The 13,628-nt window shown below is 40.8% G+C and overlaps 1 protein-coding gene and 1 long non-coding RNA gene across 5 annotated transcripts in view; one reads left to right on the forward strand and one right to left on the reverse strand.

The window, feature by feature from the left end:
• Positions 1–13,628, reverse strand: part of IQCM (IQ motif containing M) — an 88,311-nt gene that overhangs the window by 41,321 nt on the left and 33,362 nt on the right. For all 4 annotated transcript variants that reach the window (XM_083520071.1, XM_083520069.1, XM_083520072.1 and 1 more), the window contains exons 8-10: positions 13,220–13,409; positions 11,663–11,807; positions 3,003–3,137 (exon numbers count right to left, since the gene is read on the reverse strand). In XM_083520071.1, the coding sequence (XP_083376197.1) occupies positions 3,003–3,137; positions 11,663–11,807; positions 13,220–13,409 (470 nt within the window). The remainder of the gene's footprint in view (positions 1–3,002; positions 3,138–11,662; positions 11,808–13,219; positions 13,410–13,628) is intronic.
• The window catches only part of LOC310714680, a 181,094-nt gene continuing 178,501 nt past the window's right edge, over positions 11,036–13,628 (forward strand). Inside the window, exon 1 of the long non-coding RNA XR_014529964.1 lies at positions 11,036–11,188. This is a non-coding gene — a long non-coding RNA (uncharacterized lncRNA). The remainder of the gene's footprint in view (positions 11,189–13,628) is intronic.

Below are 13,628 nucleotides of genomic sequence, written 5' to 3' on the forward strand. Positions count from 1 at the left end.
CTGCAGTCCCATGAACACTTGGGTAACTTATCTGTGAATAAACATGAACAGGATTGGGCTGCAAGGCTCATGAATTTAATCCAAAGTCTTAAGTGCATGTGGCTAAAGTAACATTATTTTTGTTGGAATCATGCATTTTTATATTAATATTTTAAGCCACTTGCCCATCAAAAGATGAAGATGGAGATCAGAAATCCAACTTAAAAACAATATTCATATAAAAAGTAAACAAGAACAACCAGCAAAAAAAGAAACACAGCAACAAAAATTTGAGCAGAAAACCAGGGGAACAAATGAAAACATCCTGATCTATAAACCTGACAAATCAAAATTGTTTCAAAGGAACATTTAAAATGCTTGTCATTTGGGGGCCATTTGGAATTCTAAGGAGAGACAGTTGCATAGCCTAAGTGCCACCACCGAAAAGGCCCTGTCTCATGCCCAAAACCGCTATGATCAGAAGTAAATGGAGAGCTCCAGAATCTACAACCACCAGTCACAGAAATACACCACCTTCTCTGCCTCCCCCACTCTGCTTTTTTTTTCTCCCCCCCCCCCCTTTTTAATTTATGGAGAGCTTGGAGGTGCTGGCCTGAAAAAGTAAAAAACAAAAACACACTTTCAGAGCTCCAAGGCACTTCCAAAACTTTGGGAGGTGGGGGAGTCTATATTGTGGATCACTATGAATATTACTTTCAATGTGGCCCGGTGAAGCAGTACTATTTACCTTAAATTTGTGCCTTGTCTAAAGCTTTTGCACAGCCTCAGTAGCTATCATCCCTCCATGCCCTTTTCAGCAGAAGCTTTTTCAAGACAGCAAATGGTGATGAATATTTAAAGATGGTTTTTTAAAAAAAGAAAACTTTGAAAAATGTTTTGATATTTATATCCCACCCTTCAACACATTATCAGGACAGATTACATGGTCAAGGAATTGAAAAAAAAACACACACAGTTAGAACACAATCACAAATCAAAATTCCAAAAATTTGGGGAGAAATTAGGATGAGGAGTATTTTGGATGCATTCCTAAAGGGTCTTGCATGTCCTCTCTGCCCCAGTCAGATATTTGTTACAGTCAACTGACCAGTAATACAGAATCCAGACAGAAGAAGCCCGTCACACCTTTTTCCTTGATCAGACCTTGTCAAGAAGTTTGTGGATTTTCCTGTCTGTTGCTATGCAGCCTCCTTCCCTCGAAAGCTACAAGGCATATCATTCATGATTGCTATGAGAGAGCAATTTTCACATGGCTTTGTGTGTGAAGGGGGTTACTGTCAATCTTCTTCAAGTTACTCTTCCTGAGTTACTTTTTCCAATGCAGTCTTACTGTCTTTTGTGAATATTTGCTTATTTACACATTTATGGGCTCAGAAGGGACACATGAAAAACAACTGGCTGATTAGGTAGCTTGTTTGTTTCCAAACACAATTCAATCTATTAGTTATGATGTTTAAAGACCTATAGGATTTGGGACCAGGATATATAATAGTCCACCTTTTGCCACACAAAACGGCCCACCTAAGAGTTTCTCAGCGCCAATCACACTCTAGACTCAAGATGGTGTGTTCAGGCAGCTTATAGCAAACCATGAGCTCCATCAACCAGGCAGCATTATTTGAGGTGGGGGTGGGGAACAGAATATGGTATTTCCACTTCATCTATCTTCACCCTGTGAGGAGTTCAGCCTACACTTGAGTAGGAGCCTGGCAGAGACACATGCCTGACTGACATGTTCTCTCCCTCCTGGTTGAGGAGCTTCAAAAGCTTTCTTCTGCCCGAACATCACAGCAACCAATGTCAACAGACACCGACACACTTAGGGATCCGCAGAGTCTTCACAATTTGTGTGACAGACCTCAGCAACTTAGCATTTTGGCTAATCTTTTAATTTAATTACATATAAACACACACGGAGCACTGCAGCATGGCTCCCTCCCTCTCGCTCTAGCATCAGACAGCAAAGAGAAAAGGAATAAAGGACAATAGTCCTACTTCATGGCACACAGTAACACAAACATCCTGTCTCCGTCAGTTCCCACTCTGTGGAGTCAAAACATATACCGTCATGTGATAGACAACAATCCCATGACTGCAATCATGGAGCAGGAATTCTAACATCCTCCCCCAGTTCATGAGCTGTGCTGCAGTCATCTGTGTAACTGCAACAACCATACAGATGTCATACACACAGTATACCCCTGTAGCACCCGTTCCACCCTTGGAACTACCTGCAACTGGTTTAGCCTTGGGCCTCCCCATCTTGTACTTCTGACTAGTCTTGGCGTCATAGCTCTTATCCACTGCTCTTAAGGTAAAGCCACAACAATAAGATACAAAAAAAAACCCAAACAAAAACTAGAATGCCTGGAAGATTAAGGTGGCTTGTCCTCTGAGGGTTTTTACTAACAGATCTGGTTTTATAGAGCGCACAAAGCACTACACTTAACAATGCATGTGAAAATGTTGCATAGCCACACAACACTCACGACATAGAACACAACAAATTGCTCACAAAACTACGGGGGGGGATGATAAATAAATAAATCAAATGCTCTCTTTGGTAAGAAACCTCTACACTTATCTCTCTGAAATATAGCAGGCTTCATCCCCTGAGAAGAACCTACATTGCCTGCAGTTTCCTTCAAATGGGGGGGGGGGAGGCATTTATTGATGTTCTCATTCTAGTCAATAAAGAAGCCATCCAAGTCTTCAGAAAATGAGGTGCCCTCAGCTCCAAGATGAAGCACAGTGTCTGTCCAAGCCTCTGAGGGCAAGGTGACCCAGCTGTCCAAGTGAGTCAGGTTCCAAGCCCATTTTTGTTTTTTATACAGCCCTAACAACCACTGGCTCATTTGAATTACTCAGCAGCATAATGTAGCTTCTAAATATTACTTAAATAAACAAAGTGCACATTCCTTCAACAATTTAAACCCCCCCCCTTTGCCTAAGAATAGCATTCTCTACTGCCTCTGAACAAAAACATCCAAAAAATCTCTTACCTTCTAATACCATTTTCATTGTATTGTTCATTTCAGCCAGGGTTGGGAAAAGGCCACAATCTCTGAAGAATTTAGGTAGCTCGTTTCTATCCATCTCTTTCAAGAAGTCTCTCTTGGTAAACATCGTTTCGTAAACTAGAATGTAAAATAATGTATATGTACATTTTTATTAGGTGACAACTTTAACAAATCTTGAATTTTCCGTATCATTTTAAATCAGATTTTTAAAAAAATAAAATAAACAGTATTTATGAGTAGTATTTTTCAAAATACTAAAGTTAACAGCATAGTTGCATTGCCTTCTCAAATGCAAAACAAATTATACAAAGCAAAGAATGAGTGGGATGAGGTGTCATCCACACATAGCATGGTATAGGGGTGAAGTATACTATGGAAAATGGTCTTTCAGGAGCTCTTGCAATTGCAGGTCTTAACCCTCCCATAGACTATAACTCATTGCATAAATGGGAGAGAAAGCTGGAGAGAGAGAAAATTCTCTTTTCTCATCTTTCATTGATTCCACTGCTGCTCCTATTCCCTACTAATGGACAAGAGAAGGAACAGGGAAGTGCTTTGGAGGGCTGGGGGTAGGTTGTGGCTTTGGGGGGCCAGGGAAGTAGGAGAAGCAAGAAGGAGGGTGTAGGAGTTCCTCTCTTTTGTTTAGAGGTGGTTTTTTCCTCAGGTTTTTTTTTATCTAACTCTGCAGCAGGGAAATTGAAGGTGGGGTTTTTGAACCCTGAAATGTCATATCCAAGTCAGGCTCAGGTGAACTCCCACAATATCCCTAATTAAAAGGAACAGGAAAGCCTGCTTCTTCAGAGCACTCTATGTGTTTGTCAGTGTGAACACAAATTCAAGAACAGGATGCATTTATTTATTTTTTTATGGATCAGCTTTAGCTACTCAAAACGATTTTTCTAAAGCTGAGTGGTTCTTATTCAACAGCCATAAGCACTCAGAGCAAAATAAAATAAATGCATTCTGTTGTTATACTGTATAGAATTATCTCCAGATGAGATATAGGTTCAATTATAGTGTTTATGAGAAGACGCTGGAAACTTAGGTCGGATGCCGTCTCCATCGGTGAAATCAAACAATGTGAAATCAAACTCTATTTACACTTAGGCCAACAAGGCTGTTAGCTCATCAAAACTGAATGTATAAAATTCTTCTTTCATCTCATCTCCAAACTCTGGTGCCTGGTAGACACCCTTGTGGAGTTTCAGAGCTTTCAGGACTTTTGAAATGGGACTAGAACTCATTTAAGAAAACATTTGGGACACCATGCATGAAAGTGTTGCAGAGGAATGATATGACTACTAGGGGTGGAAGTGAACTGAGTCACCAAGGTCTGTTTCTGAAGGCTGTGCATTTCTTCTGGCCATCAAGCAAAAGAAGAAGGAACTGAAGGGGAAGAGCCAATGTGCTCCTTTCTTGTGACTAATCACCTAGGGCACAGCCTGTGGCCACCAAGATCTGCAGGTCCAATAAGAATATAAAGAATTATATAACTGGACCTCTTATTAATGCTGTTGATTATGAAGCCTGAGACAGTGTGATATAAAAGTGTGTGCCTTGGTAAAAGAACAGTCTTTCTGGATATAATAGTTTACATTTTTTTTATCAGTAGTGTGCTTGTTTTATGTAAGTTTTAACAGTGGATTTGTGATATTGCTTTTAAAAGTGGGGGGGTGCAGTACTTTTAAACTATTTGTGTTTTATAATGGGTAATACCAAACACTCAGGTAGTCCCGGACTTATCTCTCTGTGTCTAAATCTAAAGAGAGCAGAATTGAGTCTGCCCCCCCCCCCTGTTTCTCCAACAATCCCCTTTGAGTTTTAACGTTCCTGTTAGATATCCTTTTGCAGTATTTGATTCAGGTGCTACAGGGTTGGCAGTGGCTTCTGACCAAGCTGCCACACTTTCACCTGAGGCATTTAAAGCTGCTCCTACACCTGACTCGGATAATGTCATTATATATCCATACCTGAGGCAGCTAAATTTGCTCCATCTAATCCAATTTCTAATAGTGAGGATGAGAACATTGTGGGTAAACTGTGTTACAGACTACAACTCTGTGCCCAGGTAGAGTGCCAGTCCACCTGCTCCCAATAATGTCACAGTGTTGTCAGGTGTGGAAAATCCAGAGTGAGAAATCAACTTGTCAATTGTCAAAAGTACACTTACAAATCAGGGGGAGGCATATCCATCAGTCCTACCTCTCTCAGATAGTCCTAGATGTGCACCTGATGAGGCAGTTGCCACAACAGAGGCCCTGCCCCCAATCTTGGCTTGTGTATGCTCCCTATTTGGGCTGCACAAAAGCAGGTGAAGACTCTGCCTCTGTGTAACTGAAATATACTCAGAGTCGAGAGTAGATTTCATGCTCTTTATTCAGCTCATAGTGGTAAGGAGGAATGGAAGTTCCCCCAGAATGTCTGCTTTATATACATTATTTACACAATGGGCCCCAAGTGATTGGCTAATTCCGGGATTCACCTGTAGGCCAGTCAGGTTGCGGATTCACTTCCACCTGGAGCTGGATTGGGTGGCTCCTGTGGACCAATCAGACTGCTGCATTCTGAATCCTATTGTTCTTGGACCAATCAGATTGCTGCCTTTTGGATCCTATTCAACTCAGTACATAACAGTAACATTCTGCTCCTTCCGCTTTAATCCTCTTATGGTCCAGGAAGACAGTGGAGCAAGAGAGGTGGGGGCAGGAGGAGGCGGTGCAGAAACCCTTGACTCTCCACCAGCCTAACTTATCGTTACTTCCTTCACTCTCCAATCCTCCTGCATCTTCTCCTGCCTCTGCCTCTTGTCTTCTGGCTGTTACAGGTTCCCCCCATTCACTGATCCCTTCTTCCAAGTCAATCTCCAACTCCACTTCTCCTGGTGCCCACCCCTCAGTATCCATCCTGTCCCTGACAAATAATATTTCATGCCTTGTCAAACTATGTATATATTTCTTGCTACTGTTTCTATATAAGGCAGAGGGCCTTCTCAGTGGTGGCGCCCACCCTGTGGAATGCCCTCCCACCAGATGTCAAGGAAATAAACGATCTGACTTTTAGAAGACATCTGAAGGCAGCCATGCTTTTAATGTTTGAAGTTTTATTCTGTTTAATATTCGTGTGGGAGCCACCCAGAGTGGCTGGGATAACCCAGCCAGATGGATGGGATATAAATATATTATTATTATTATTATTATTATTATTATTATTATTATTATTATTATTTCCATTTTCACTATGTTGATTCCTCCACTATTGCAGTCTGCATTCAGAGAGTGCCGCTCCAGGTCTCTCTCTCTCTCTCTCTCTCTCTCTCTCTCTCTCTCACACACACACACACACACACACACACACTCCCTGGATATGCATGTACTGATATAAGATATTCAGTGGTTAACTTCATCCTTTTTATGTGTAACTGTACCTATTAATATTTTGAAGATGTAGGCAAATTCTAAGAATTGGGCCAGGGGGCAGGGAGGCTTGGTAATCTTATCATTAAATAAGAGGTAGTCACTGGGTTTTGTTTTGTTTTTTTCATTTCATTTTACAGGACAAGCTTTCTACCAGGATGCTGAGGGTAGCCAACCTGCTATTTAATTCATCAGCAGCCAACTCATATTAAAGGTAACACCAACACCAAATAGAATTTGCCTACACCCACCCACATCAAGGACTAACACACATACACACAATTCAGAAAATAGTATGAAAATTGCTGGTGTGCAGATTTCAGCCCAGCACTAGATCTCCTTGCTGTCACTAGATATATTCACTGTCAACACAGAATGGTATGATCACTGCTACTTCAGCTACTTTACTAGTTCTACTGCTTAACTTCAAAGTAATACTTTATATTTATCTATTACCCCCTTTTCAACATTTAGCATCGCTAGTGTGATAGATGCTGCTATATCAAGCATAGACTGTTGCTTTGCCACATTGGCCATATGTTCACTCCATATTCTGTGCCGGAAAATGCCTGCCAAGCGCCTCATTTTCCTTTGTGGATGGACCTGCCTGTTTCTCAAGCTATCTCACTGCGAATACTCAGATTGAGTGACTTGCCAATTTGCTCCATCGCTTCCTATCGCTTGCCAGTTTGCTCCATCATTTCCTATCTCAGGGTCAATGTAAACATTACAGCCTCCTCGTGGAGACTGCCAAGAAGACCTTGGCAGCACTCCACACAGTGCACATCATGTTTCAGCATTTGCTAATGCATGTGTCTCCTCAGTCACATGTAGTTCCTGTGTGCCAGTGCCATTCCTGCCAAGGACATGCCACACTGATATGCAAACGTGGCATGCCCTTGGCACTCAGTAAGTTGCTTTTGCATGCTGTGACCATCACCTTTCATGTGGAAAGACTTTGCGGACAGCTTCCATAGGGGAGATACAACATTCAGACTGGAGCTGAGCTAGCACAAGACTACAGAAGACTGTGGTGAACCTAGGAATGCTACCAAACAGCAGTGCACAGTAATTTCCACTGAAGAAGCTGAGGGCAAAGTGGATGCTGAATATTTCCTCCACCTCTCACTCCCTATCCCCTCCCTGAGTCCCTTTCCAGAAACTTCCCTCCAGCTGGACTTATTTCCCATTTTGAATACCAGACTGGAGTGGGAGAAGCATATGGAGAAAGGAGTTGGGGGGGCAATAAAACAATGGACAGCATTTTCAGCAAAGCTCTTCCACCCTCTAATGGTAATCACTAAATCCACCCCACCCCCTGTGCTTTATTACTGTTTGGTGGTGAACTGCATTGGAAGATATAGGACTCCCACCATCCCATGCAGTTCTAACCACAGAACCTGACAGAACACACAGTTGTGCATCTCAGTGCTCAATTAACTAGGAAGCTCCTAGTGTTGCCTAAATCAGGGGTAGCCAACATGGTGTCCTCCAGAAGTTGTTGGAACTGTCATCAACCCCAGTGGCTAGGGATGATGGGAGCTGTAGTCCAGCAACATCTGGAGGGCACCAGGTTGACTACACCAGTCTAAACTGGCCAGCAGGTGCTTCCCAGGGTCTCAGACTGGGTTTTCCCCATAATCTGCTACCTTATCCTTTTAACAGGAAACTTGGGACAGTGTACCTGTGTTCTACCAGTGAGTTATGGTACCTCCACATAAGAGTCTCATAATGTTAATACAGTGGTACCTCGGGTTAAGTACTTAATTAGTTCCGGAGGTCCGTTCTTTTTTTTTCTTCCAATTCATAAAGAAGAGTGTATTTTATTTCAGACTTAAAACAAAACTATTACAGCATTCCAAACAGTGTTCCTCTTTACTTTCTTAGTCTTATGTTCCTCTCTCTCTCTCTGCTACCTCCCCACACTCAAGGACCAACTGCCCTAACTGTCTCTCTATTACCAACTGCCTTTCCCAACCAGCCAACCCACTCAAAAACCAACCAACCGATCTAAAGAAGAGAGGGATAAAATTTTGGGTTGGCACTACGAGAAGACCTTGGTAATACATCAGTCAAGAGTGGAAATATTTAAAGATATTCCAAAACACCTTTTGGACCTCAGGTTTAATTTTGGAGATTTGGTTGCTCTGTTGAGAAGGAACAAAATTATCTTCAGGTGGGATATCTCTAGATTTGTCTGGCAGGGCAAGAAACCTCGAATAAAATTTAAGATACTAACAGATGCTAAATAAAGAGGTGGATTTGCCCTGCCAGACCTTAAACTTTATTATGAATCAGCCGCATTTTGTTGGCTGAGAGAATGGATGCTTCTTGAAAACACGGATGTGTTGGATTTGGAAGGTTTCAACAACGTTTTTGGTTGGCATGCATACATGTGGTATGATAAGGTTAAAGCACACAGAGCGTTTAAAAACCATATTGTCAGAAAAGCATTGTTTAATGTTTGGATAAGATATAAGGATTTGTTAGAAAACAAAACCCCAAGATGGTTGTCACCAATGGAAGCAAAGGCTCAGAAAAAACTCAGTATGGAGGCCAAATGGCCGAAGTATTGGGAAATCTTGGAACAAGTGGGAGACAGATTAAAACTGCAGAGCTTTGAAAAATTAAAAAACAGAGTACGAGATTGGCTCCATTATTATCAAATAATGGAGGCATATAATTTGGACAAAAAATTAGGCTTCCAGGTGGAAAAATCAAAATTGGAAACAGAATTGTTAGACCCTAAAGTCAAGAATTTGTCAAGAATGTATAACTTGCTGTTGAAATGGAATACTCAAGATGAAACGGTGAAATCTGCCATGATTAAATGGGCACAAGATGTTGGACATAATATTATGATGGCTGACTGGGAACAGCTATGGACCACTGGTATGAAGTTTACGGCATGTAATGCCCTAAAAGAGAATTTAATGAAAATGATTTATAGGTGGTACATAACACCAGTCAAGCTTGCAAAAATTTACCATTTGCCCGATAACAAATGTTGGAAATGTAATGAAACTGAAGGTACATACTTTCACCTTTGGTGGACATGCCCAAAGATTAAGGCATTCTGGGAGATGATCTATAATGAAATGAAAAAGGTATTTAAATATACCTTGCTGAAGAAACCAGAGGCCTTTCTCCTAGGCATGGTCGGCCAATTGGTGCCAAAGAAGGATAGAATTTTTTTCATGTATGCTACAACAGCAGCAAGAATGCTTATCGCAAAGCACTGGAAGACACAAGATCTACCCACCAGGGAAGAATGGCAGATGAAGCTGATGGATTACATGGAATTGGCGGAAATGACTGGCAGAATCCGAGACCAGGGAGAAGAGTCGGTGGAAGAAGATTGGAAAAAATTTAAAGCATATTTACAAAAATATAGCAAAATTACTGAATGTTAGAAGGATGCTGGAATGAAGTTACATGGCTTTAGCAGAAATGTTATAAAGAATTAAGTAAAAATGGATTGTTAATGGGCCAAAGTGTAAAATTTAAGGTCAGATTGGGTTAAGGTAAATTATAGAACAAAAATTGAGTAAGATAGAAAGGATTTGCTGAAATAGCTAAATTGAATTAGAATACAAAAAAGGGAGGTGTGAGGAGGTCGAGGAAACAAGTAAATGAAAGGTAAAGATATGGAATATTGGATGTGTGTTTTAGTGTTTTTGTTTCTTTTTGCTGTATTGTTTTTTATGTTTTTCTTTTTATGTACAGTGGTGCCCCGCAAGACGAAATTAATTCGTTCCGCAAGTTTTGTCGTCTAGCGAATTTTTCGTCTTGCGAATCACGAAATCCCATAGGAATGCATTGAAAATCAATTAATGCGTTCCTATGGTCAAAAAAAGTCCAAACAAAGCCAAATTTGGTACAACAACAGTTTATTAACTGCTCTTTAAAGTCACACATACTGTAAAGAGCAGTTCAAAAATTGAAGGGAAAATAAATTAACTTTATAAACATGACAGAAAAACATTTAAAAATCAACAAAGTGTACAGTACATTTTCTAAGACTCTGGGGGACCACTCGAAGAAGGCTCCTCTTCCACTCTTTGCTTCTTGCTGAAGAACCCCCTCCTCAACTGTTCCCTCAGCCACCCACCACACAGAAATTCAAATCCAGATTTTTTTAAAAAAACAGCAGAGTGGCCCAATGGTCACAGAAAATCATAAAAATTCCCAAAACAGCCCCACAAGCTCCCAGATTCCTGCAGAAACCTCTCCAGCTGTTCCCCCAGCCAGCCAGCACTCAGAAATTCAAACTCAGGAAAAAAAACTGAAAAAAAACAAACTGGCCCAATGGTCACAGAAAATCATAAAAATTCCCAAAAAAGCCCCACAAGCTCCCAGATTATCGCAAACCCCCCCCCACAACACCAAGTCCTTGAATCCCAAACACCCCAACCCAAAATCCAAAACCCCCCAAAAAAGTTTTAAAAGTTTAACTTACCAAATGGATGCAAGAGAAGTTCTGGAAAAGTTTTGGAAAAGCTTCAAAAGTGAGCAAAGTCTGAGAAAAGGCTGCAAAACCACGTCAAGTCGCAACTGCAGCTGTTCAAGCTAAGCACCCTTTGTTTTAACAGTTTTAAGAAAAAGGAAACAAACTTGCAAGACGTTTTCGTCTTGCGAAGCAAGCCCATAGGGAAATTCGTCTTGCGAGGCAACTCGAAAACGGAAAAACCTTTCGTCTAGCGAGTTTTTTGTCTTGCGAGGCATTCGTCTTGCGAGGTACCACTGTATTGTAATGTAATTTCTTTATTGTTGTCCTTTTTTCTTTTTTCTGTAATCTTTAAACTTTTAATAAATATCATTATAAAAATTAAAAAAAACAACCAACGGGTCCGTTCTAAACCTGAAACTGTTCTTAACTTGAAGCACCACTTTAGCTAATGGGGCCTCCTGCTGCCACCACGCCGCCAGAGCACGATTTCTGTTCTCATCCTGAAGCAAAGTTCTTAACCTGAGGTACTATTTCTGGGTTAGCAGAGTCTGTAACCTGAAGCGTATGTAACCCGAGGTACCACTGTACATAAGCCTATATTTCATCTATGGTGGAAAGGTCTTTGAAACAATACTGTAAGCTTTGGAAAGCACAAGAGATGGTTGCATTTTCTGGAAATCTGAAATACTGAGATATAGACAGCATTTTAAAAAGCAAGAGGTACTGCAATTTCAATAATGGTTTGCTCTGAAATATAATATAATATAACCAATACATACATCTTTTGTGGTCAAGATAGTCTTCTAGTTGATCAAATATTAGGGGTGTAGTTGGATCCAAGAGTCCACATCGGCGTTTAATGCGAAGCATCACTTTGCGATATTCCTTTACAACAGCTAGTAAACTTGGTCCATGGCTCCTAGCCTACAATTACACAAATATTTTGTTTTCATTTATTTAAAAGGGAAAGGATTATAAATTATTAGTGTGTAAGGTAAGAAACTCTTAGAGGTGGTGAACAGAGACAAATCCCTTGCAAGTGTGTACAACCACAACTATGTCACACACACATCTAAATGAATGTGATGAGGCAAGTATCAAAGTCAAACTATTGCAGAAGTTCTACAAAGCAAAAGTGAAAAAATAAAACAAGAAGCAACAGGTCTTAGTGTTTTGGTAGGGGGAAAAATATTACCAACGTGCAAGAGCAGACACTGAGATACAGGAGAACACAAGGAAATATTTTATGTATTTTATTTAGTTATAAAAGTATATACTGCCCTCTCATAAAACTTCAAGACAATGTAAAGCAACATTAGAAAAAACTTCAAAAGAAATGCAGGTGGATTAAAAATTACCGTTAACTACAACCAGATATGGGGTGCTATACACTGACCCAGTTCTCATGTAATAGTAAGCCAAGCTACAATTAAGCATGAACGAGTAAGAATGGGGACATACAAATTGAAAAATCATATCTGCCTTGCCTCTCCCCCCCCCCCCAGCCTTGCTGCCATCACACTACTCATGGTTTGGCTTAGAGTTATGTGTGAACCTGGGTTTGTGACTTCTCTTCCCCAAACAAACAAGCCAAGAACATGTGGTTTGTTTAGAGTGAGAAAAACTATGACCTTGGGTTCACACATAATGCTAACGCAAACCATTGCTTACGTCTGTACAGCATGGCAGCAGCAGGACTGGGGAAGAAGGAAGGATATGTGCTTTACATTTTCTATAACACCACACTTGATCATTCACACTAAGCCATACTTATCATTATATGCAAACCATTATATACCTACACCAATGTTTAAATAAAGGGCACAGCCTGTGGGCCTTCAGTCTATTTAACTTATAACCACATCAAGCTACTTATTTTACACACACACACACACAGAGAGAGAGAGAGAGAGAGAGAGAGAGAGAGAGAGAGAGAGAGATCTACCTACCAAATCAGATTCCTGCCTATCAAATTGCTGGAATGATATAAGGGCCACAGTCCTGGACATTTTGCCCCTTGAGGCAAAACAAAAACACTGCCTCCTGCCACGGCCACCCCTGCTGTGCACCAGCCACACCACATCTGCCCAGGTGCCCAATGCCACCCGCCACTGCATAGCGAAGGAGGACAAAGCTAAGAAGCACAGGGCACAGGGCCAGAGCCTCCTGCACCAAGGCAACTGCCTTGTCTTGTCTCATGGCAGTGCCAGCCCTGGATAATATTAATGCATAAAAATCATCATGGTCAGCTGATCTGCCTAATGCAAAGAGTTCATCGTTAAGCCTAATCATAGCAATCCTAGCCATGGCATGTCACCTAGCTTCTGATACAATACCTTCAGCCTTAATCTGTGCATTTTGCAACGAACAAGCCATCCTCTGATTGTTTTCTGAATAATAATGGCAGATGAAATATATTTATCCTTGGTTTGTCTTTTTCGGAGGTGTTTGAAAGCTTCAAAGATATCCAAGTGTGGCCCAATCCTTTTGACTTTCTCGTGAACTATACTGAGTGTACGTCTTCTCCTACAAAATATTTTGTTAAAAAACAGAAAAAAAGTTTAACATGTATGGAAACAAGGATGAATGCAAATGTTAACAAAATATACATTTCCACTGAAATAGAGAAAACCAGGTGTATTAATTGCATCCATCTGTATAAATTGCAAAGTTGCAATTTATACCCATTTCCTCTGAATCAATCTTTTTAAAGTTGAGACTATAAAACAGCCCCAACATTCACCA

The sequence above is a fragment of the Podarcis liolepis genome, assembly GCF_965112155.1.
Source record: "Podarcis liolepis genome assembly, chromosome: 9".
NCBI lineage: Eukaryota > Metazoa > Chordata > Lepidosauria > Squamata > Lacertidae > Podarcis > Podarcis liolepis.